The following is a 23,010-nucleotide window of genomic DNA, read 5'->3' as shown; positions in this document are numbered from 1 at the left end:
TCATCCACCTAGTAACCTTTGACTCCGCGGGCAGAGCCCGCTGGGATCTGAGCGCTCTGGATAGGTCACTGACTGCAGCCACCTTGGCCAGGTCCCCGGCTCGGTCTTTTCTCAGCAGTGCTATGAAAAATTCCTTCCTTAGTTCCCTTTGGCCCATGTTAGCTTCAAGAAAACCTCAGTTCTACCCCTAACTGGCTGAAAAGTGAACCCCTAAAAGGTATCCACGCCCTAATCCCTGGAACCTGTTAATCTTACTTTATATGGCAGTCTTTGCGATGTGCTGCGTGGCTTTGGGCAAATGGCGCAACCTCTCTGAGAGATGCCTCATCTCACCTACCTCAATAATATTGGAGGCAGTAAAGTAATGAATACAAATGTAAAGGACCCCATACACTAAAGGGTTATTATAAAATCCCCAGGAGAGATAATACATTAAAACACAACAGTATTTTCACTTTTACACCTTAGTGTGAATGGATTTTTATTGATTAATTCAACAAACATTTCTACAGAGACCAATAACGTTCTAGGGACTGTAAACTCAGAGGAGTCCAAACTAATGCTGAGGGTCTGAGACAGTGGGAAGGGGAGGGTCTAAAGAGGGGTTTTGAATATTCTGTAACTAGTCAGAGCTGAAGGAAAAAGGATCTGGGGGTGGGGCAGCAGGAATGTTTTGTGAATATTGCCAGAGGGACAGAGTCAGGGTGTGCTTGGGGAGGCTGCCTCCTGGCTATAGCAGCCATTGTTACCATGAAGGGAGACAGGTGGGAGTGCAAATACATTTTTTTAAAAGATTTTATTTATCCACTTTTTAGAAAGGGAAGGGAGGGAGAAAGAGAGAGAGAGAGAAACACCAATGTGTGGTTGCTGGGGGCTGTGGCCTGCAACCCAGGCATGTGCCCTGACTGGGAATCGAACCTGCGACACTTTGGTTCACAGCCCTCGCTCAATCCACTGAGCTACGCCAGCCAGGGCGCAAATGCATTTTAACAATGAGATAAATGGTAAGTATATAAACATGGGAGCAAGGGGCTTTGCATCATTTCATTTTTGCCTGATCTTAAAGGTTGCTTAAAACATATCCATGAACTAAAACTGAGGAAGGAGAGATGTCAGCCTCAGGCCAGTCTTATTGCCACCATATTAGGTCTGGGGCATTGGGCAAATAACTGCATGCCCCTGAGCTTCAGTTTCCTTAGAAACACTGAAGCTCAAAATCCGCTATCTCTGCCCAGGGCTGTTTGAGAATCTACCAGATACTTATGTGAAGTGAACGAATGTAAGGGATTTTTAATATACTTGAGAATAGTTCTGTTTGATCAAAATTAATTAGAATTCAGCCCTGGTTGGTGTGGCTCAATGGATTGAGTGCTGGCCTGTGAACCAAAGGGTCACCAGTTTGATTCCCAGTCAGGGCACATGCCTGGGCTGCAGTCCAGGTCCCCAGTGGGGGTGTGTGAGAGGCGCATATTGATGTTTCTTTCCCTTTCCCTCTCTAAAAATAAGTAAATAAAATCTTTTTTAAAATAATTCATTTCTTTCTAAATGTAAGAGTGAAAGCAGAGGTGGCTTTTGCTAAAATAATTCCTCTCAGCATGTTAGCTGGGGTATCAAAAAAAGAGACAATGGCAGTTGGAAGTGTATTCTTTCACACCAAGCACATAGTTGGCTCTTTGTGAGTGTGGATTCTCTATAGTGAGCAAGAAATGGGAGGGGAAAGTGGGACAGATGAGAGGTGGGAGAGGTGCCCTTGCTTGGGGCCAGCAGTTCGTTCGTCCTTAGGTGCGTCCGTGTGGGTGATTTTGTGTGTTTAAGTACCATGTTGTTTCTCTACATGGGGGCCAGACAAAGACATACCCGAGTGTGTGGAATGTCTCTGCTCTACCACTGATACCCCTTCTGAACCTCCTCAATCTCCATTTCCACATCTAAGAAGGGGAATAATATGATGCCTGGGATGAAATTCAAATAACCCGGCACAGTATAACAGGAGGTAATAGATGAAACGAGATAGGCTGTGAGCTGATTATTGTTGACATTGCATGATGGGTACCTGAGAGTCCATTTTATGGGCATTTTTGAAAATTCTCATAATCACTTTTAAAAATCAGGATAGGGGAGAATAACAACACCTTCCTCATACAGTGACTGTGAAAACCAGTGAAGATACGACAATAACAGCTCTAGCAGCTCCATAACATTTACTGAGTGTTCATGGGGTGGCAGGTACCAGTAGGTCTCCTGGTCAGTTCCTTCCCACTCTTCTGCGTGTCTGCAGGCCAATGGCAGCCAGCAAGTGCCTACAAGTAAGGGAATCCCGGGCCGCTCTGCAGGCTCCTCCCCCTTCCCTCCGCCCTCCACAGCCCCTCCCTCCGAGGAAGAGCTGGGCTTGGGCCCAGCAGGTGTGGGGTTAAAGGAGCTTGGTCCGGGTCCCAGAAGCAGCAGCGGCGGCGGCAGCGGCAACTGCTGCCGCACCAGCAGCGGCAGTGGCAGTCCTGGCACCGCGCCAGCTGGCCGGGAGCCCCAGGAGGGAGAGAGGGCGGAGGAAGGGGAGGAAGAGGGGAAGGAGGAGTAGGAGAGGAGCAGTCAGCAGGCCCGAGGAGGCAGGACTTCCTGGTGTGGGGGTTGTCAACAGCTCAGAAAGGGAGAGACAGTGAGACAGAACCAAAAGGAGCTGAGCAGCGGAGAGACCCATTGGTGCCACGCGGGAAGAGAGACTTGGGAGACCGGACCACCGAAGCGCCTCCACCTAGAGGATCAGGGGGCTGAGCCGCCCCCTCCCGTATCAGCCCGGAGACGCTTGGGGCTTCAGAGGCCGCGCCTGGGCTCCACCAGGGAGGCGGGGGTTCCTTCTTTTCCGGAGCGCAAACTTTCCACGGGGATGCCTTACGGAGTGAGGTGCGGCCCCCGAAGAGGGCTGAACAGACTTTGATTGCCGCCTGTGCCCCTCGCGCTGCTGGGGCCAAGAGGCCCCAGGGCAAGGACAGCCCGACATCTTAGGCGGCGGGGACCCCCGGTCCAACTTGTTGGCTGAGGCCGAGAGGTAAGGCGCTGGGCTGGGCGGGGCGCTGTGGCGGCGGGCAGGGCCTGCCCCTGGGATGGGGGAGCTGGGGTGCGGGGCGGGGGCGGGGGGAGGGGGCTTGAGTACCAGAAGAGGCCTCCCGGTAGCCGGGGCGGGCCGAGGAGGTGCTTCACCTCTGTTCACCCAGGCCTTGGAGCCCTTTGCTCTTGGGACGACTTGGAATCCCGTGAGTTTGAATCCCAGGCGAGAAATGCCCAGCTTTGGGTCTGGACTGCCTCTTCCTGCTCCCTGCGCCCACTCTGACTGCACCCTCTTCTCTGGTCTCTGTCATCTCTGTCTCTTTGTCTCTGGGTGTCTGGTGGTTTCCCCTTCCTCCCCGATTCTGCTACCCAGAGAGGAAGACCCGGAGGTGGCCTGCCCACTGCTTTCTCACACACACACTCTCTCACTCTTTTTCTAGTTTGCAAACTCAGCTCTGGAGTTCGTCAGCGACAGAAAGCAGCAGGAAAAACCTGCCCCTGCTCCCCCCTCTCGCCGCCTCCCCTACCCTGTTCTCCCTTCACCACCCAGGCACCCCCAGTTCCTACCAGGCCCTCCTGCCATGTCGGACCCAGATGTCCCCAGGGGCCCTGATGTCCCTGCCATGTGGCTCCCCTGTTCCAGGGGTGCCTGAGTCCCTTCGAAGAGCCACTACTGCCCCTTCCTCCGCCCACTTTGGCCCCGTCCTGAGCCCCAGGGACCATGAGTGGGGGCAAGAAGAAGAGTAGTTTCCAAATCACCAGCGTTACCACGGATTATGAGGGCCCAGGGAGCCCTGGAGGTCCAGATTCCCCTGCCCTGCCGGTCCCCACTGGGCCGCCACCCCGCCTGCCCAATGGGGAAACCAACCCCGAGCCAGGGGGTAAGGGCACCCCCCGGAACGGTTCCCCTCCGCCTGGGGCCCCTGCCTCCCGTTTCCGGGTGGTGAAGCTGCCACAGGGCCTGGGAGAGCCTTATCGCCGTGGCCGTTGGACATGTGTGGATGTTTACGAGAGAGACCTGGAGCCCCCTAGCTTTGGCCGGCTCCTGGAAGGGATTCGTGGGGCCTCAGGGGGCACTGGGGGCAGATCTTTGGATTCCAGGTTGGAGCTGGCCAGCTTGGGCCTGGGCACCCATACCCCACAGCCAGGCCTGTCTCAGGGTCCCACCTCCTGGCTTCTCCCACCTCCCACCTCCCCTGGACCTCAGGCTCGCTCCTTCACTGGGGGGCTGGGCCAGCTGGCAGTGCCTGGCAAGGCCAAGGTGGAAACACCCCCTCTGTCAGCTTCCCCACCCCAGCAGTGCCTCCCAGAGCCTGGGGTCGGGGATAGCGCGGGCACATCCCGAGCTGCCACACCCCTGTCCTCCCTGAGGGTGGAAGTGGAGGCAGGGGGCTCAGCAGCTGGGACTCCTCCACTGTCCCGGACTAAGGATGGAGCCCTACGGCTGAGGATGGAGTTGGTTGCTCCAGAGGAGATGGGGCAGGTAAGAGCTGGGTTCCAGGTTGGGGGGAGACACCTGAGGGGTTGTGCTCGCCCATGTTGGCCTTGGCCTCCACTTCCATACTGACCTCTCCTGCTCCATCATCAACTGTGCATCAGATCAGATAGCCCCTTTTTCCTTCCTGCCATCTCACTTGGAGTTCCTTTCTTACTCCTCACGCAGCCTTTGTTTTCTCAGGCTCCCTCTTCCCCACATTCTACACCTTTCTCTCTCTTTGGCCTTTTATTTGTTGCCTTTGGCCCAAGTCTCAATCTCCACATAGCCAGTCCTCTCTCTCCATCACAGAGATGTGCCCTCCTCAGTGTGGCCTTCACCTTCTGTCTTGGTCTCACCCTTCAGGAATTGAGGGTGGAGGCCACAGGCAGGGTGTTTGGGCCTCTGGGAGAGGAGCTGCCAGGGTTGGGGGAGGAGCAAAAAGTAGGCATTTTGCTGTTTCTCCTTTGCAGCCCCATCTCCAAGGTGGGGAGCTTCTTTCTTTCCACTACCTAGCCACCTGTCTAGCTTTGTCCTGAGCCAGATTTCTCTGAGAAATTGAGGAATTTGGTGCTAGAGGGGACCCATTACAAGGATGGGGGAGTGGGGCTTGCTGGTTTGTTGTCTCAGCTCCCTGCATCTGGGCCTCTCCAGGTTCAACAGGGGTTGGCCATGGTGGAGTGGGAGAGAGGCGGAAAGCAGCAGAGAAAGAGTTAAATCCTTTGCTCTTTCTGCTTCCTGTCTCCAAAAGAGGAACAAGTCTGGGCTGGGGGGCAGGATGCCTGGGTCTCTGGGGTGGGGAGTGGGCAGCCAGGGATGTGGCGATTGGATGTTTCTGTCCTGGAGGAGAAAATAACACCTTGGATTGCAGGAGGAAAGACAGGGAGTGTGAGGATGGGAACTTTACCCATCCTGGCCTTGGGCACAAACCACAGTATAAAAATAACCTGAGACTGGATGTCTGGGCCCTGTCAGGACCGGCCAGGACCGGCTCCCCCCACTCCCTCATGGCCTCAAGCTCACATATCTCATGCCACCCCCCACTACTTTTCTTGAGGTCTTTCATTCAGTTCCTACCGCAGGGGAGATGATGCTGTTTCCTTTGCTGGTCCCTTCCCCACTCCCCACACACTCTCCCAAAGCAAGACCCTTTGCCCCCACCTCTGCTCTCTCTGTCCTTAAGCCCTGCCTGAGCTTTCCTTGGGCCTGCAGACCCTGTGCCTCTCTTTTCAGGGACCCAAGCCCCCTTGCCCTCTCTCAGGTCTTGATCCCTTCCTGTGTGCATGCATCTGTGCTGCTGCTTCCAAAGTTAATCTTTTTCCTACACTTCTCCCATGCGTCTTCTCTCTCAGTTGCTTCTAACAGGGGCCAGGAGGCGGGCCGGGGGCATCACCTGGACATCATTCCCCTGTTGTGTCCCTCCAAGTACCCTGGACTGTCTGTTCATGGCTTTTCCGAGAAGCTGGGGCCTCCTGGGGCCTCACAGAGGCGTCTTGTTCCTGTGGCCCTCGCCCTTTTGCAGCCTCCCCCAGTGCCTGTTGGGCTGTCTCCGCCCAGGCCCCGCCTCCCCCATCTCTGGAACCTGCTTCCCCCCACCCCCACCCCAGAGCCAGAGAGCAGGAGCAGAACTATCACCTGACTCCAGAGAAGTTTGAGAGGAGAAGCTGGAATGGGTAGAGTGGGGGGTGGGGGATAGGGTGGGTGGGAAGGAAGAGGACCAGTTTCTGAGGATTCATTCATTCTACAAATAGCTATTGAACAAACTAAGCTTTGCCCTCTGGAGCTTACCTTCTAGCAGTGGAGAGGCAAAAATACTCTGATTTCAGATAATGTTATGTATTTAAAAAAACAGTTCAGTGGAATTTACTAGCTGAATGATGGGGAAATGCCTCTCTGAGGAAGTGACATTGAGGTTGCTTTAAGAAGTCAGATGACAGAAGGTGGACACTCTCTGAGCAGCCTCTGATTAGGGGTCCTGGCTCAGTTGGTGGCAGGGTGCAAGTGTGCAGCTCAGAGCCCCTCTAGATACCTTGTGAACCACTTTTTGGAAGCCACTCACCCAGTCCTCAGGGTGGGCTCTATTTCCTTGCTTCTAGTGCCTGCCCACTGCTTTTCCTAGTCCTGGGGAAGATAGGGGCTGCAAGGGCAGGACTCCTGGGTCCTCAGAAGATAGCGGGGATAGGGGCGTGTGGGGAAAGGTGGAGAGAGAGGAAACACCCCCTGGTTGTAAAGTGGTTCATTCCTTTCTCTCACTTGACATGACAGTTCCTATCTCTATGCCTTCAGGTGCCCCCACTCGACTCTCGTCCCAGCTCCCCGGCCCTCTACTTCTTCCCTGATGCCAGTCTGGTTCACAAGTCTCCAGACCCCTTTGGAGCAGCAGCAGCCCAGAGCCTCAGCCTGGCCCGCTCCATGTTGGCCATCAGTGGCCACCTGGACAGCGATGATGATAGGTAGGTGGCCTCCACCTTCAAACCCAACACCTGGGATAGTCACATGAAACTGCCTGGTATTTGTCCTTCACCCAAATTGAACTTGGAGAGAATCTCTGAAACAGAGAAACCTGGCCTGGGCATAACATACTAGTCAAAGTTGATTTGGGACCCACTGCCTCTCTAGAGAGAGCTGGGTGGACTCCTTGGCTTAGGGTTGTCAATCATAGTACTCTTTTAGAATTTGAAGGGAGTCATTGTTAAATTCCAGAGCTCTTGCGGATTTAGCAATCATCTGGCCAACCCTAAGAATTTACTGGAATATATGCTGGAGATGAGAATAGGGCGTCAGTATCTTCCCAATTCCCATCTCACTCTTCTGACAGAGGGGATCAGAACTCCTGTCCTTAGTAGTCACATCCTTACAGTCCATGTGGACTATTTTAGGGTCCTAGGGTACCGAGAAAGCAGGTCTTTAAGGTTCTGTCCTCTGTGCTAGGAACAACCCAGGGCTGAGTCCTCCCCTTGACGAAGTCAAAGCCACAGAGAGGATGGCTGCGGTGTGCAGGGAAGGCGCAGGAGAGCAGATCTTGCTTGGGTTTGCCCTGTCGAGGGAGAAAGCCCCATTCTTTTCAGTGGCATGTTTAGTTCCGTGGCACGGTGGGCAGAACTTCCTGCTTTGAGGGCCAGGTTTGAACATAGGAACGTCAGCAAGCTGAAAAGGGAGGAACGAAATTGTGAGTCAGATAGCCAGGCTGCTCGCTTCTGGCGGTAGACTGATAGGAACCCAGGAGAAAGGCTAGGGAGTCATAACTTTTATTTTGGAGGGAGGAGTGGGACTTCCTGTTTGAGGCTTTTCGGGGAGGGACTTCCGGTTTAGGGGACTGAGGGGCGGGGCTTAGCGGTGAGTGAGTGGGTGCTGAGGGGTTCATTCTTCCTCCTTCCTGCCATGTGGGACCAAGCCCCAGAATCAGGGACTGAGCCCCACCAAAGAAAAAGGACCAAGGCCTTAAGAGAGCCAGGAGCCAAAGAGGAAAGAGAAGGGATGGCCGTGAACTGGTGGATGGGATGGAGGGTGAGGGGCCTGGTGGAGACCCTAGCGAGTGAGGGACAGAGTGTGTGTGGGCAGAGTGCTGTCTAGGCTCCCGTCTGAGCTCTGCTCTCAGGAATGTGTGAGGTGTGAGGTCGGCCAGGGCCTGAAGAGTCACCTGCCCCCAACGCTGCTATTCTCAGCTCTTCCCACCCTCTCCTCCTCCTACTTAGGAAGTAACCTGGCATTAGGGCTCCCTGCCCCTCCTCCACCCCTGTTGATTTCAGAGCCCAACCTTCTGCTTTCCCTTAGAGACTTCTGCCTCCAGAAACCTCCTGAGCTCTATTCTTTTGACTTGTCCCCTCCCTCCTGTCCTCTGTTCCACCCCCCCCCCCCCCCACACACCCCAGTCTGACCGGTCCAGCTCCCAGCTTCCACTTTACCCTGTTCCACTGCAAGCCTCTGGGGCTCTGGCCCAGCCCAGCCCCTTGTGCTCCACCCTGCTGGGCCAGCGGGTTTGGGTTGGGCCCCCTTTTGGTCCCCTGGAATGGGGTGTATAGCCCCTACCTCACCTCTCTGGTGTGCCTGAAGCTGGCAGGAGAATGGAGTTCAAGTGGCATGGGACCTTCCTTTTGAGATGGAAAATGTATTGGGGTGTTAAGTGCCTGGATCCCAGATAAATTAAGGATGTCTGACCAATTTCCTGAGTCTGGGGAAGGGAGAACAGAGGGTGGCTGGTGAATTCAGACTGCTCACATGCTGCTGGGTTGCAAGAACCTTCGAACCCTCAACAGGGCCTGGCAGTTGGGAGGTGCTTGAATAATTGCATAGATGGATGGATGGATGGGGTGGGTGGGTGGATGGGCAGCACTGGGGATCCAAGCATTTTGAGGACTGAATACTCAGAACTCAGGAAAGAAAAGGTACATTTATATCCAGTGTCTCCTTTGGGTCACATGCTACATTTTATGTCACATAATCCTGAAAGGAACTCTATGATACCCACTTGAAGAAACTGAGACTTACAGGAAAAGGGTTTTAGCAACTAGCCCCAGGTCGCCCATCTAGTAAGTTGCAGGACTGCAATCAGAACCTGTGTCTGACACCAAAGCCATATTCTCTCCACCTTCTTACTGGATGCCTGTGTCCCAAGAGGAGAGGGAGGCAGCCATCTCTAGGGTGCCCTTTCCAGAACAGAGGCAGGAACAGCTCTCCCAAGCTGGGCAAAGAGCCATCCTTGCCACCTCCTGGCTGGGCCCCACCCCAAAGACACCACAGATCCGGGAGGGAGTGTGGACAGGGCAGCCGGATGCCACTTTATTGGCCTAGGCCCAGCCCCTGGGGCTCCTTAGAACACAGCAAGGGATCAGGGCTGGCCCTTGTCCCCAGGATCAGAATCTGCCTCTCCCAGATCTCCAGCTCCTTCATCTGATCCTCATTTTGAGACTGTTTCATTTGACCTTCAGAAAGGAAGACCAACTCTAGGGCTGTCCCTGCCCCAGGTCCCAAGAGTCCTGCAGACCCAGAGTCCCCAGTTGTGCGTGTTGTGCCCTGCACAACTCCAGGGGAGCACCACACGCATTTGAAGTCACTGTTGACACCAGAAGATGGCAATAAGTGTCTTGAAGAAGGGGATATTTTGTTCTAATTCATACAAAGTCACCTTTTGGGCTTGTGGTGAGAGCTGATCTCACTCAGCCAACCCCAAACTTCCGGCTCCTGATCTTGCCCAGGAATTTCCAGCACAGTGCCTCGGAGTTCTAAGAGGGCTTGGGTTGCCAGCCAGAGTCTTCGTCCCTTGAAGTGTTAATATTGGGATGTGACAATGGAAAATGCTATCAAAAACTCTCTAGCACTAGGCAAATGGGAGATAGTCATCTCTCAGCCAACAAATGTTTATTATTGTAGTATTCCTTTATTTCTGGCAAGAATCAACAACTTGGCATCTTTACCCGAGTGTCTGCCAAGCAAGGCCAGGGTTCCTATTCCTGTGAACCTACCCCTCTTTGGTCTCTGTGTCTGTTTATGTGTGGGGAGGGGGAGGGGGAGGGGTTCTGCGCGTGGCTAGCCTCCACCCAGGTGTCTCAGATTGAAATAGATTGAAAGCTGCTTTGACTCTCCAGCTGGCCCGCCTGCTTCTACTCTTAAACTTGTTCTCTTTCCTCCAATTCCAAGAGTTCCAGGTGTCCTTCCCCTACCCCACCCTGTGCTGCTTGCTCTCTCAGGCCTGGTCACCCCATTGGTTACCCTCCTGTCAGTGCCTTCTGCACCCAGAGCTTGGATGGGAAATGGAAAATTCCAAGCTCCCTCGTGCTCCCTTCCTGGCTGCAGGGCCTCATTCAAGGGTCACCTTGAAATGAGTGCTAATCACCCCCACTGCAGGAAAGCAAGTTGGAACTGACAGCCAGCAGACAGGACCTGACAATTGAGCACAAGGGTGTAGAATGTAGATGTTGGGGCCACCTACTCTGAGAGAGGGGGAAATGGGGGTGGGCAGCAGGATAGAACTGGTGATTGTGCAGCACGGGGTCATGCTGGAGGGCTGGCCCTGGGGCTGAGGGGACCGAGGCAGCTGAGACAGAAGCTGGACAGAGGTGGGTTGTGAGCCATGGTACCACACAGGAACCTGGGCCTTGAGTGGTGGGGAGAGGGAGCCATGTGGGATAGTGCAGGGCAAAAAGGCCGGTTCAGGCCCTGGTCCTGCAAGGACTAACTGGAGGGAGTCTGGGTCTGGAAACCAGATCCTGGCCCTGCAGATAGTTGTGGCTGGCCTGTGTCGACCTCTGGTGGTCACTTAACATAACTGCAGCCAGACCTACTCTTCCCCCTCCCTGTCTCCTGTTCCCAGGGGTCTTCAAAAGGCCTCTGCTCCTATTCCCAGTGTCCTACCTCCAACTTCACCTTACCATCTCTCCTCAAGCCTTTGCTGCTTCAAGACCCCATATCCCAGACCCAGGACCGTTGGCTGTGATTGTCTTTCAGGGCTCTGGACTCTGTTCTGTTGCCATGGTAACCTTTCCCATTCCTCTTGGTCCTCACCATGGGAAGTGGGGGACCCTCTGGTCAGTCACCAGGGGTGACCCATGATGTGAACTTTATGTTAGAAGGAAGGGTTGCTTAGAGTCCAAGGGAGACCATAAGCATGTCAAGCACTGCTTCCCCCATCTCAGCTGAGAGGAACTGAGGCATTGAGGGAGGCTGGGCATTAAACCAGAGGGGGCAGGATGGAGTCAGAGGCAGGGAGAGGCCTCCCAGGGCCAGGCTGTCCCTCAGCCTTCATCCCTTCCCGGACCCAGGTCTCTGGCACCACAGCCTTTCCCCAGCCAGGCCTACCAGCTGACATCCCTCAGCCAGACCCCTCCCCTCTGCTCTGGGATTGGTGCCAGAGCGAGAAGGGGACACTGGCACTGACTGAGTCTGGGAATTCCCGCCCACCACAAAGCCAGTGGGAGGGGGGTCCCCGTGTCCCTGAGGAGCCAATAGCAGCCAGGCTTTGCCCTGGGGGTTGGTGTATATCTCTCGGACCAGCACCCCCTGGGTACTGTCTTCTCTCTGGCTGCCCGGTACCAGCCAGACCCTGTTCTACCCGGGGGGCTCTGAGCCCCCCAGGCAGTCCTTCTAATATAGCCCTCTCCCTTTGGGGAGGGCCTGGGGACCCTTGCCCCTCGGGGATGGCCCAGCCAGGAATCTCTGTCAAATCCCTGGTGTCATCATTTGAGACCCGAGTGGTAGGGATGGCTCCGGGGCCGCCTCAGAAAAGGGGCTGTGTCTCCTCTCCTTGCTCCCCTCGAGGAGCATCCCCCATTCGGGGGGCATCTGGACCCCCACCCCACCGGGGCTTAGGGGGCCCTGGGCAGAGGCCCCCGCCCCGCCGGGGGATGGACAAAACACTCCTCTCCCTGATTCTCTACTGTCACAGGTACAGGCTGGGGTGTGGGTGGGAGGCTGCAGCAATGGGGCTTGTGGAGGCCAGAGCCTGCTCTGAGAAACACCTGGAAGGCAACTGGCTGTGGTGTCCAGACACCTGGCTTGGCACCTGTTCCTCCTCACCTCTCATCTCCCTGTGTCTCTCCAGTGGCTCCGGAAGCCTCGTTGGCATTGACAACAAGATCGAGCAAGCCATGGTAAGAAAAGCCACCTTGGCCCCAGGAGGTCCCTGCCCATGTACTGATGCCCAGGCTCTGCCTCTGTTAGCTGGCCTGCTGCTCCACCCCTGCTGTCCTCATTATTGGGGAACACTGACTCCCAGCTCCTCCACCCACTCCCAACTGGGTTCCCTTGGGCCCTCCACCCCTCTGGTCTCCACCTGAACCCTTAACTTCCCTTGGTCTCTGGGCCTGCTCCTGGCCTCTATATCTTTGAGCCCTGACCTTGCCTCTGTCTGGCCTCTTCCCCTGCCCTGCCTCCATCCTCCTGCTTTGCTTCTTCTCCAGTGGTCCCTCATTATCTGGAAGCAGGGAGATCTCTCATACCCATTCCTGCAAGGTACTGGGCAAGCAACGAGGTTGGGATGGCCTGGGACCTCTGATGCTTTACCTGTCTCCCAGGACCTGGTGAAGTCCCATCTCATGTTTGCGGTCCGGGAGGAGGTGGAGGTGCTGAAGGAGCAGATCCGGGACCTGGCTGAGCGGAATGCTGCGCTGGAGCAGGAGAATGGACTGCTGCGTGCCCTGGCCAGCCCTGAACAGCTGGCCCAGCTGCCTTCCTCGGGGGTCCCGAGGCTTGGGCCCCCCGCACCCAACGGGCCCTCCGTCTGAGCCCCTCTTCCCTCACAATGTGCCTTTGGGGGCTGCCACAGCTGCCAGGCCTTGTGCCAGCTGCCTGCCCCCTCTTCCTATGCAGCTTTAATTCCCCCTGATCCCTGGGGATGGGAATTGAAGGCTCAGAGTTGGCCTGTCCCCCCACCCTTCCTCCATCTCCCCACACTGCCCAGGGACTGGGCTGGGGCATGCCCAGGCTTTGATGGAGGAGGGAAGACTTCTGGACAGGGTGTTCGATGGAGCTCCCTTCTCCCTCCCTAGGGGTCAGTGTTTAGGACCCCCCAGCGGTAGATTGTTTGGGGGTGTTGGAGGCTTCCTGGCAAGGCACCCTGTCTTCACCTTGTTCCCTGGAAGTGCTCCCTCTTCTTTGTCCAGGGGAGGGAGTATGGCCAGCATTTGGAAGTTCTGGGATTCAGGTTGTAATTAAAATAATAATTATAATTAAAAAAATCTGAAGAAACTTGAATCTGAAGTTGACCTCTTGTTGCTTGTGTCCAGACTGGGGCCCTGCACCAGCAATTTCCACTGTGGGAGAAGGACTGAGACTGTGGGCTTCCCTAGAGATCTCGCCCAAACTGGGGAGGTTTAATGTGGCTCCTAGTGGTCAAAGGAGATTTGGGAAAGGGAGCCAGTGGCCTGCCAGGTCCTGGGAAGGGGCAGGCAAGGCAAGGCAGAGGGAGGGAGGGTGGAGGGGGCCATCTGCCCACGTGCTGGGGGGGCACAGGCAAACAATGAGGCCTTTGGTAATTGTGCAGGATCCACCCCTAGCTTCCCAGTGTGTCCCCTCTGCGGGCTGGATCTGGGTAGCTGCTTGGGGGTGGGGCAGGGGGCCCTGAATGGGCCCCTTGTCTCAGCCCTGGGTGTGGGCCAGGCTTCCCGGGCACACGGTGCCCTCGCCAGGCCTGGTTGGCCTGGCCCGCCTCCGTGGCTTCCACCCCCAGCTGGCTGAGGACAAGGCCCTGTGGGTGAGCAGGCCCCTCCCAGACAGCCTCAGCCGGGCTGCTGCCCCAGGCAAAAGAGGCAGGTAGGAAGAAGGACCCCATCTAGTGGGGAAAGGGGAAACCAGCAGCCTGAGCCTCAGGAGGACCCTGTCCCCAGACTAGAAAGGACAGCTGTGGAGAGCTGAATACTGGAGGCTGACCTGGGTTGGACCCCCTGCCCTATAGCTCCCTAGATTTATGACCTTGGGCAGGTTCTTTGGTTTTTCTGAATCCCAGCTTCCTTGTGGGTAAAAATGGCACTGACGATGATACCTACGTGAGGGCTGCTGTGAAAATTATAGGACATCATATATAGGAAATGCCCCGTGAGTAACAGGCGCTCCATAAATGTTAGTTTCCCTTGTCTCTGGGTGAGGGAGGGCTGAGGGCACAGGGATTGGCTCAGGGGTTCTGGAAGGGCCTCGGGGGTTGGGGTCAGGGCCAGGTAGGCTCTCACAATGGACTAGAACCTTCCCTTACTCTGTGTTCTCATCCTCTTCAACTCCTCTCCCTGTCCCAGGGAGGGGAGGAAAGGCCTAGGATGAGTCATCAGGGGGAGTTTCCCCCCTAGATTCTCTATTTCTTTCTTTACTGCTGCACTTGAAGTTCCTGCGAGACCCCTGCGTGGCAGCCACTGGCCTGCAGCTTGTCCTCCCACACCACCCCCTCAATGCTGGTTTTGCCTCCTACTTGGGACTCATGTATTAGGAGAAATGGTTGTAGTCAAGAGGTTCTTCCGATGGGTTTGGCAAAAGATTACTTCCTGGGTGAGTTTCAGAAACTGACCCTTCCTCATACCATGCTGGGGAGGAGGCCCCTACCTGGCCTCCCTTCCGTTCTGGCTTCCTGTGGCCAAACTAGACAGGAAAGGAGGTGAGGGGTAAGGCAGACAGGGAGGAGTCCAGGACACATACTGTCCCATCCCTTCTGTGACTTCCCTTCTGACTGTTGTCTCTACTCTGGCCCTCTCTCCTATCCTTCCTCTCCCTTCTTGGTTGTTAGGTTTTATTTTGGAAACAGAAAACTAAGTCAACCATGTTGGAACACCCTGACTCCAAGAAAAATGTGTTGAAGTTGGAGAAGTTTCCCAGCGTGGATGAGACCTTGAAGTTGGTGGAGTCCCTCAAAGAGGCTAAGGTTTCCAAGATGGAAGTGCTCCCCATGGTGGCTGATCCCTGCACATTGGCCAAGACAACAGATGGGGCGAAGGTGGAGCTGGACCATGGGGGCCAGGGCCGGTCCCGGTCCCTGCTACAGCTGCCCTTCGTGGCTGTCAAGTCTGTTTCCACGATCGTGGTGTCAGCTCTCCAGTCCGGATGGCAGATGTGCAGCTGGAAGGTCAGTACCATATCTCCCCTGTCCCCCCAAACCCTCCCACTTTCCCCACCCTCCAAAGACTCATTCCTCCCTCCATTCATTAAACATGTATTTCCTGCACCTCTGTTAAGTGCCAGGTGCTGAGGTTGGCTCTGAGGGTACATAGTGAACGAGCTCTACCCAGACTAAGGGGGCTACAGACAAGATCATAGGCATTGTTGACTCAGTGCCGTAGAGATGTGACATGGGAGGCACTGGCGCCTGTGGGAGCCCAGGGGAAGGGCATCTCATCCAGTCCTAGGAAGTCAAGGACAGCCTTCCCCACAGAAGAGAGAGTGAAGCTCAGATCGGAAGTATTGAGGCAGGGTGGAGGCGGTTAGAGGAAAGTGGAGGGAGTGGAAGGAGTTTTCACGAAGGAAGGACGAGATGTTTGGAGGGCTGTGCCAGGGTGTTTGGGTCAGAGCAAAGTGATCCTGGGGCTGAGGGCCAGCTAGTACAAGGCAGGGGGTGGGCGGTTGTGGAGTTTGAATTTGACCCTAAGAGCAGTAGGAGCCCTTGCAGACATTTGAGCAGAGTGATACAATCAGATTTTTATTTAGAAAGCTCACCTGCACTCCTACGTTGCTGGTGGGAATGTAATACGGTACAGCCACTGTGGAAAACATTTTGGTAGTTTCCTGTAAAACTGAACATGCAATTATCATATGACCCAGCAGTTGTATTCTTGGGCATTTATCCTGATGAATGAATGAAATTTTATGTTCACACACAAAAAAATCTGTATGTGAATGTTTATAGTAGCTTTATTGATAATAGCCAAAACCAATCCAAATGTGCTTCAGTGGGTGAATGGTTAATCTGTGATATATCCGTACCATGGAATACCACTCAGCCAGAACAAGGAACAAACTATTGACACACATAACAACTTACATGACTTTCAAGGGAATTATGCTGATGAAAACAACCAATCCCAAAAGGTTATATACTGTGTCATTCCACGTACGTGATATACCATTCTTGAAACACCAAAATTGTAGAAATGGAGAACTGATTAGTGGTTTAGTGGTTGCCAGGGGCAACAGGGGTGGGGTGAGGGAGGTGGGTTTGCTATAAAAGACAACATGAGGAGTCCTTGTGTGACGAGAATCTCCTTTATTGTCTTGATTATGGGAGTTGGATACATGAGCTGCACATATGATACAAAATTGGGTAGCATTCAACACACACACAGTACAAGTAAAACTGGGGAAATGTGGATCATATCAGTGGATTGTGTCAATGTCAATATCCTGATTATGATATTTTGCAAGATTTTACTATTGGGGGGTACTACTACTGGGTAAAAGGTATATAGGAACTCTATTGTTTCTCAAACTGCATGTGAAGCTACAATTATCTCAAAGTCAAAAACTTAATTTATAAAAGGGTAATGTGTAGATCACTACCAAATCAAGTTACCTTGGCCTTGAGTGAAGGATTGCAGCATTAACTTAAAGTTTACTTGGCTGCCCTGTGGAGGGGAGGTCAGAAGGGGCAAGAGGAAAGGGAGGAAGGCCTTTCGGAGACATTACAATGCAGGCTAAGAGAGAAGGATGTTCTGGACTGAAGGAGAGGCATCAGGTAGAACATGGAGTGGAGTGATATTTAAGGGGTAGAATTGTACCAAGTGGTTGACTGGAAGATGGTGAGGGAGTTGAGAGAGATAGACAGCAGGCTGGAGCCATTCACAGGGGGGAGAATGAAGGAGTAAGGGCATACTTTGGGGAGGAGATAATGAGTTTAGGCATTGGGACAAGATGAGTTGAAATGTCAATAGAACATCTGCCGGGAGATGTCTAGGAGGCAGTGGGCTATACAGACATGGAGGGCAGAAGGGATCTCTGGGCTGGAGACAGAGGTCCTTCTCCATTTAAACCCACTTTCCATGAAACACTAGTGGGGACTCAAAAGTGGGTCAGACATGGTCCCAGTCTTCCAGGAGCTTGCATTCTAGTGTCGAAAATAGACGAGTCCACAGAACAAATAGTGTTGAAACGTGGTATGATGGGCCAAACACAAGGGTAGAGACAAACACCTAATGCAGCCTGGAAGAGCTCCTGGAGGAGGCAGTGCCTGAGGTGAGGCCTGATGAAGGAGGTGGAATTAAAAGCCTTTGCTATATATCTGCAGGTGCTTCTACCAGCGGTTTCTCCATAGACCAAGCTGTTTACATGTGCAAATCTTTCTCTTTCAGTCATCTGTGAGTTCTACCTCAGTTCCTTCCCAAGTGAGGACTGGGTCCCCTCTGCAGTCACCAGAAGCTGAGATGCTACGCGAAGTGTATCTGGTGCTGTGGGCCATCCGGAAACAACTGCGGCAGCTGGCCCGCAGGCAAGAGAAGTGCAGACGGCGCCACATCTGTGCCCACACTTGCCCTCAGCCGGACCCAGTTCAGGGCCCAAACAAAATGCCCAGAGTCCCCTCTAGGGGGGAACCCCACATCTTCCAAAAGCCCTCACCTCACTCTTAGGTAAGGTTGATAGGAGAGGTTAGGGCAGCAGGCCAGGAGTTTGTGGGTGAGGAGACATTTGCATACTGTCACCTCTCATCAGGAGCCCAGGGGCCTGGGGTACCACTTCTCCCCTTCATTCCTTTTATTCGATTTGTAAAAAAAAAAAAAAAAACCAACAAAAAACAGAAAACAAACACAACATTCCCCCAAAATGTTGGGAAATAAATCTCAGATATTTGTGAGTTTGTGTGGAGTGTGCTCGTGGGTGGTCAGATGCAATGAGGGTTATGGGTGGGAGAGAGGGGCACCTGAGTTGCTGGACCAAACATGTTCAGGAGTAACCCCTGGGCCTCTTGGGTGTGTGTGCTGGTGGGGGTGTGTGGGGCAGGGTGAATCAACAGTCCTGGTCCTGGGCCCACACACACTTAGGGGCTGAACTGTTTCTGGCAACTCTGCCAGGCCAGCAAAGATAGCAATAGTATCTGTTTACTAAGGACACGTTGTATGCCAGGTCCTGAGCCTGTTCTCCCTCAAAATCCTAGAGACTGTTGCCAAGGTTATGGGACTTGTCCAAGAACCTACAGAGATCTCCCTGTAAGCTGCCTGCATCCAGCAGCCAGCTCACTGCCCAGCCCCCCTGGTACGCCTGGGTTCACCACAGTGCGAGTCCGTAGATCTGAAGACGCACAAGGTGATAGCAGGATGCCTGTCTGTGGGGAAGGCACTCAAGCCCTGCTGGCCACTACCCCGGGGAGAGCTGCCAAAGACTACACTTCCCAGGGATCCCTGCGGCCACGCTGGCTGGGACGTGGCTGGTGGGCTGAGCTCCTTGGCGGAATGTTGGGTTTACCGCAGGCGTTGCAGGGGCCAGGTTCTGGCGATTTGGAAGGAGGTTGGCGACGTTCAGGATGGGGCCCTGGTGGGGGTTGGGGACACGAGGGGAAACCGTGAAGCCGCACGTCCCTTCTCGAGCTTAGCTTACCCTCTTGCGGGGCCAAGCAAAGGCACGGGTGGCCGCCTAAGGAAAAGCAGGGATGTTTCACAAACAACATTCAGGGATTTTAGGGTTCACAGGCTTGAGGTGGCGTGGGGAAGGAAGAAGGGATGGCAGCTGGGCCCAAGCCTAGGGGGCAGCAGAGGCTGGGGAGGAGGAGGGAAGGGTGCGGATTGCTGTGCTGCTGAGTCTTGCCCACTCAGAGGTTAGTTGTGAGTAGCATATGAGCAAAGCTAGGAGACAGTGAGGAGGGACAAGGATGGTTTGCTGGAAGCACGCATTCACTGGAAAAGTCAGTAAACAACTTCTTCCCTCCCCCTCCCCTCGGCCCTGGAGCTCTGAGAGGGTTGGGGCCCACGTGCTAGGATTCTCGGTGGCCTTTCCCAAGAGTCCGGAGGAGCACTGGGCAGCCCTGCCCTACAACTCTGCTACCTAGAGCCTATGGCCTGTCCACAGCACCTCAACACTTACAGCCACAATGAACATTAACCACCACTTCTTAAACACCTAATATGACTATTTTTATGCATCTTATTCTAAGTAATGCTCACAACAGCTTTATGATGAAGTGGTTACTGCTTCCATTTTTTAGAGAAAACAAGGACAGGTCATGTTTTCATTCAGCTAATGAGCCTAGCTCACACCAGACATGTTAGGTACATGTTACATGTGTACACAAATTTAATATAGCAGATGTTCAATGTATAAGTAAAGTGGCTTCACTGGGAATTAGTCCTGAGTTCAGCCTGGAGTCAAAGCCTGTGTTCAGGTGGGTCCTTAAAACAGGCATCATTTCTGGGGCTTTCAATCACCAGCTACTCATCATATCTCCATTATGTTCCAAGAAGTACTGGGACCGAATAGGTCATACAGGACCTGTGTTCCAGGAAGCCCAGAGGTTTAATGGGTCTCAGGGCTTTGGAATAGTACCTCATTGTCTGGGATTGACTGTAAAGCCCCTCCAGGTCACTAGACACAGGCCTGTCTTCCTATCTTCCTACTGAGGACCTAAGATTTTGACAGATTAGGGAAGGCTCCAGCCCCTGGGAGTCACTGGTAAATAGCCTTGCAAGTAGCTACGGGCCCAGGAACCAATCTGGGCTTGAGGCTATGGGCTTATGGGAAGAAACACTGCCCTCATTTTCCTTTGGCTTCTTCGGCATCTTGGGAATGGGGATGGGGGACGAAGAAGGTGAGTTCATCCAGCAGCCAAGGGAGCTGCTGGTATCTCCTACCCCTCGCTGTCTCCCCAGACCTGATCCAGTCCTGTCTAGGACTGGCCACATGGAGGCAGGAGGTTTGAAGGAGAGAAAGGGAGGGGGTGGAAGAGTAAGGCCCATAATCCAGCCCAGAGCCCTGGAGAAGGCTTGTAATGGGACCTGAGGAGGAACTTCCCAACTGGGAGAAAAGCATGTGGGACCTCCTGGGGTGGAGATTTGGGAGAAGTCTTGCTCACCCCAGTCCTCTCCTGTTAGACAGCAATGGGGGACAAAGTGATCCCTGGGGAAACCTACCTCTTGATGACAGTTGAGCAAAAATCCCACCTTAAAACACCTGTCACCCCCATCCCCATCCAACTCAAGACACTTCCCCTTCCCTGAAGCTGCTCAGATTCTGTGGGACAGAAGTGGTAGAACTATGGGTGGGCTCAGCTGGACCAAGGGTCCTTGTTTATTTTAAAAACTTACCCATCCTGTGAAAGAGAGGGTCCCTGGGAAATGTGGGGAGCAAAATGAGAATGCTGGTCTCTGATATCCTGGCTCTCTTCCCAGTCCTGACCCTCCCTCATTGCCATCAAATTTCCTGAAAATGTACAATCTTTTCTGCTTTTTCCCTGGGATCCTCCTATAATCACACAGCAAAGCATGTCACTCCCCTGCTCAAACCTTCCAATGGCTTTCTGTCATCTTGGGAAAAAATCGAACTGTTCCATATGTCTCAAATGCCCTTTTCTCAGCTCTTGCCACGGTGGGTTTCTTAGTCTGGATTCTGTACAGATGCTGCTGCATCTTCAAGGACTCTTTCCCTGACCACCCGACCTTGACAACGGGAGAGACCCACCATCACGATCATCCTCTATCTCTTGCTGTGTTATATTTTTTCATAGTACTTAACAGTATCTGAAATCATCATATTTACTTTCTTACCAGTATACTTGGGAGGCAGCAGTGAAATGCAGGACTTAAGGGCATGGGAAGTGGTTTGAGCTAACACTTCCTGGATGTGTAACCTTGGGTAAATTGGTTAACCTCTCTGAGCCTCAGTTCCTCATCTGTACAATGAGGACAGTAGTAATGCCTTATCATAGGGTTGTCATGAGGATCAGAACTATGATGCCTGGCACGACATGGACACAGTAAATCCTAGCTTCTATTATGATAGTGGTGAAGATTTACAGTTTCTGACTAGTAGCCCATGGCCTAAAACAGTGCCGAACTGAACCAGAAAGCAAACCTTCACCTAGTGTGTGGGAAGCATCGTCCAACCAGCTGCCTTGTGGAGGGAACGCAGTTTAAGAAGTGACAAAGAAGGCATGTAGAGTGAGAGCAGGAAGGACACTTGACAGAGAGTCCTGGTCACACTACTACTACTACTTGCATGAGTGACATCCCTTCAGTGCCTGTTGGGTCCTGCGCTCCCTTTATCCACTATATACTCCAGTGCAGGGGTGGGGACGCATGGTGCCTCCAACATTCTTCAGCCCTGCTTCCCAACATTTTAAAGCTGCTGCAGAGAGAGTTGATCTGGATAAAACATTTGAACCCAGATACAAAGTCTCAGCTTTGGACGCCAGATCTTTTCATCCATGTCCTTCCTTTCCCTTGCACCTCGTCCCCTTTAGTATTTGAGCCCCAGCGTTGGGGGTGGGGAGAGCCAGCAACTGACTGAGCCCCACTGTGGTCTGGCCACAGGCATGCAGACCTTTGCCTCAAAGTCATTCTCAGGCCTAGCCAGTGGCTCACTTGATTGAGCATCATCCCATACACCAAAACATTGTGGGTTTGATTGCCAAGCAGGGCACCTGTGTAGGTTGTGGGTTCTATCCCTGGTTAGGGTACGTATGAGGGGCAACTGATTGATGTTTCTCACATTGATGTTTCTCTCTTTCTCCCTCCCATCTTTTCTCTCTAAAAATCAGTAAACATATCCTCAGGTGAGGATTTTTTTTTAAAAGTTGTTCTCAGACGTGCACACAAGGCGCATACAGCGGGATGAACACAGATACATGTGCCTGCGTGTGCTTGTGGGTATCTGTAGCTGTATTTCACCTTGTTCCCATTTTCCTCTGAGGAGTGGCAGGCATGAGATCAATAAGAAGAAAAGACTGGAGGATTGCAAGGCTGGCATTCTTTCCTCTCTACCTCAAGAAAGAAGTCACCAATCAAATGAGATGTTAATCTCCAGGACTGTTGCAGGCCCAACATCCTTTGTCTGTGAATGGACCCCCTACCCCCCCCCCCAACACTGGTGCATTTCTGCACCAGAAATGTCCATGGTTCCCAAGGACTTGGAGATATAGGGATTTGAGGGGAGCACCTGTGAGGCTCAGAGGGCTGGAGTTTTTCCAAGGGGACTGGGTGCAGGTGTTTCTTGTGGTGGGTCATGCTGAGTCCTTTGTCCCCTGCATCATTGCTGCTGGATTTTCAAGCACTGTCCACCCCTTAGTGAAGTTGCCTCTCTGCTCCTTAGATCAGTCTGGGGTGCTGGGCAGACAGCTGATAAGATCTCCAAGGGGAAATGGGCTAAGGGAGGGATTTCTCCTTCCTTTCTCTGTCTTCTTTGTTTCAAAGCTGAGCCCACCTGCTCCACACCTATCTGCCCAGCTCACCCGGGATGCTCACTCATCTGTCTCCCTGCTAAAGCTGAGGAATGGCTTGCTCTCTGTTTGCCTTTCCCTCAATGCTGCTTGGGGTGAGTGGCTGCAGAGGGACAGGTTTGGGAGGGCAGGTCCGGTCTTCTCTGAAGGAGGAACCTGCGTAATGTCTAGTGAGATGTGATGTTGGCTGGACTTGCCCAAGCTGGGGCAGGTGAGGCTGCAAGAAGGCTGGTCTCCAGGGCATAGGGGGTCTGGATCACTCTTCTCTGGCTTCCTCTTTCCTCCTCTAAGTTTAAAACCCAGTTGTTTTTCCTTTATTGTTTGCTCTGATGATTTTTCTGCTGCATTGTGGGTATTTTCTAGAGACCCACAGAGTTTGAGTTTAACGTAGAGTTTAAGAGCCTGTGCTCTGAGCCCTGGCTGGTGTGGCTCGGTGGACTGAGTGCCAGTCAGCAAACCACAGGGTCGCTGATTCTATTCCCAATCAGGGCACATACCTGGGTTGTGGGCCAGGTCCCCAGTGATGGGTGTGAGAGATGCAACCACACATTGATGTTTCTCCCCCTTTCTTTCTCCCTCCCTTCCCCTCCCTAAAAATAAATAAATGAAATAGTTTTAAAATAGACTTTATTTATTTATTTTTACATAGAAGGGAAAGGCGGAAGAAAGA

At 53.3% G+C, this 23,010-nt stretch overlaps 2 protein-coding genes across 3 annotated transcripts; both read left to right on the top strand.

Annotated features, from left to right (window-relative positions):
- The first annotated feature begins 2,410 nt into the window (after positions 1-2,410).
- TSC22D4 (TSC22 domain family member 4) lies at positions 2,411-13,204 on the top strand. Of its 2 annotated transcripts, none has more exons than XM_028528559.2 (5): positions 2,411-3,043; positions 3,483-4,525; positions 6,803-6,969; positions 12,054-12,102; positions 12,526-13,204. In XM_028528559.2, exons 2-5 carry the CDS (start codon positions 3,764-3,766, stop codon positions 12,733-12,735), a joined length of 1,188 nt encoding a protein of 395 aa, XP_028384360.1. In that variant the 5' UTR covers positions 2,411-3,043; positions 3,483-3,763; the 3' UTR covers positions 12,736-13,204. The 2 variants fall into 2 exon arrangements, with proteins under 2 accessions (XP_028384360.1, XP_035876635.1); XM_036020742.1 differs by lacking the exon at positions 2,411-3,043 and adding an exon at positions 3,122-3,248.
- Positions 13,205-13,338: 134 nt separating this feature from the next.
- C3H7orf61 (chromosome 3 C7orf61 homolog) lies at positions 13,339-17,771 on the top strand. Its single transcript, XM_028528571.2, is given in 4 exon segments — positions 13,339-14,485; positions 14,721-15,056; positions 17,272-17,473; positions 17,476-17,771. Coding segments are annotated over 4 exon segments (621 nt in total). The 5' UTR covers positions 13,339-14,431; the 3' UTR covers positions 17,505-17,771.
- Positions 17,772-23,010: the final 5,239 nt, after the last annotated feature.

This window comes from Phyllostomus discolor, chromosome 3, assembly GCF_004126475.2.
Source record: "Phyllostomus discolor isolate MPI-MPIP mPhyDis1 chromosome 3, mPhyDis1.pri.v3, whole genome shotgun sequence".
Classification (NCBI taxonomy): domain Eukaryota; kingdom Metazoa; phylum Chordata; class Mammalia; order Chiroptera; family Phyllostomidae; genus Phyllostomus; species Phyllostomus discolor.
Note: the sequence above shows the minus strand (reverse complement) of the source record. Positions and strands in the feature narration are given on the sequence as shown.

Coding starts and splice junctions, on each gene's coding strand:
- TSC22D4 (XM_028528559.2), top strand. CDS start 3,764: ATGAGTGGGGGCAAGAAGAAGAGTAGTTTCCAAATCACCAGCGTTACC. Junction 4,526..6,802: donor CTCCAGAGGAGATGGGGCAG/GTAAGAGCTGGG, acceptor CTATGCCTTCAG/GTGCCCCCACTCGACTCTCG. Junction 12,103..12,525: donor ACAAGATCGAGCAAGCCATG/GTAAGAAAAGCC, acceptor CCTGTCTCCCAG/GACCTGGTGAAGTCCCATCT.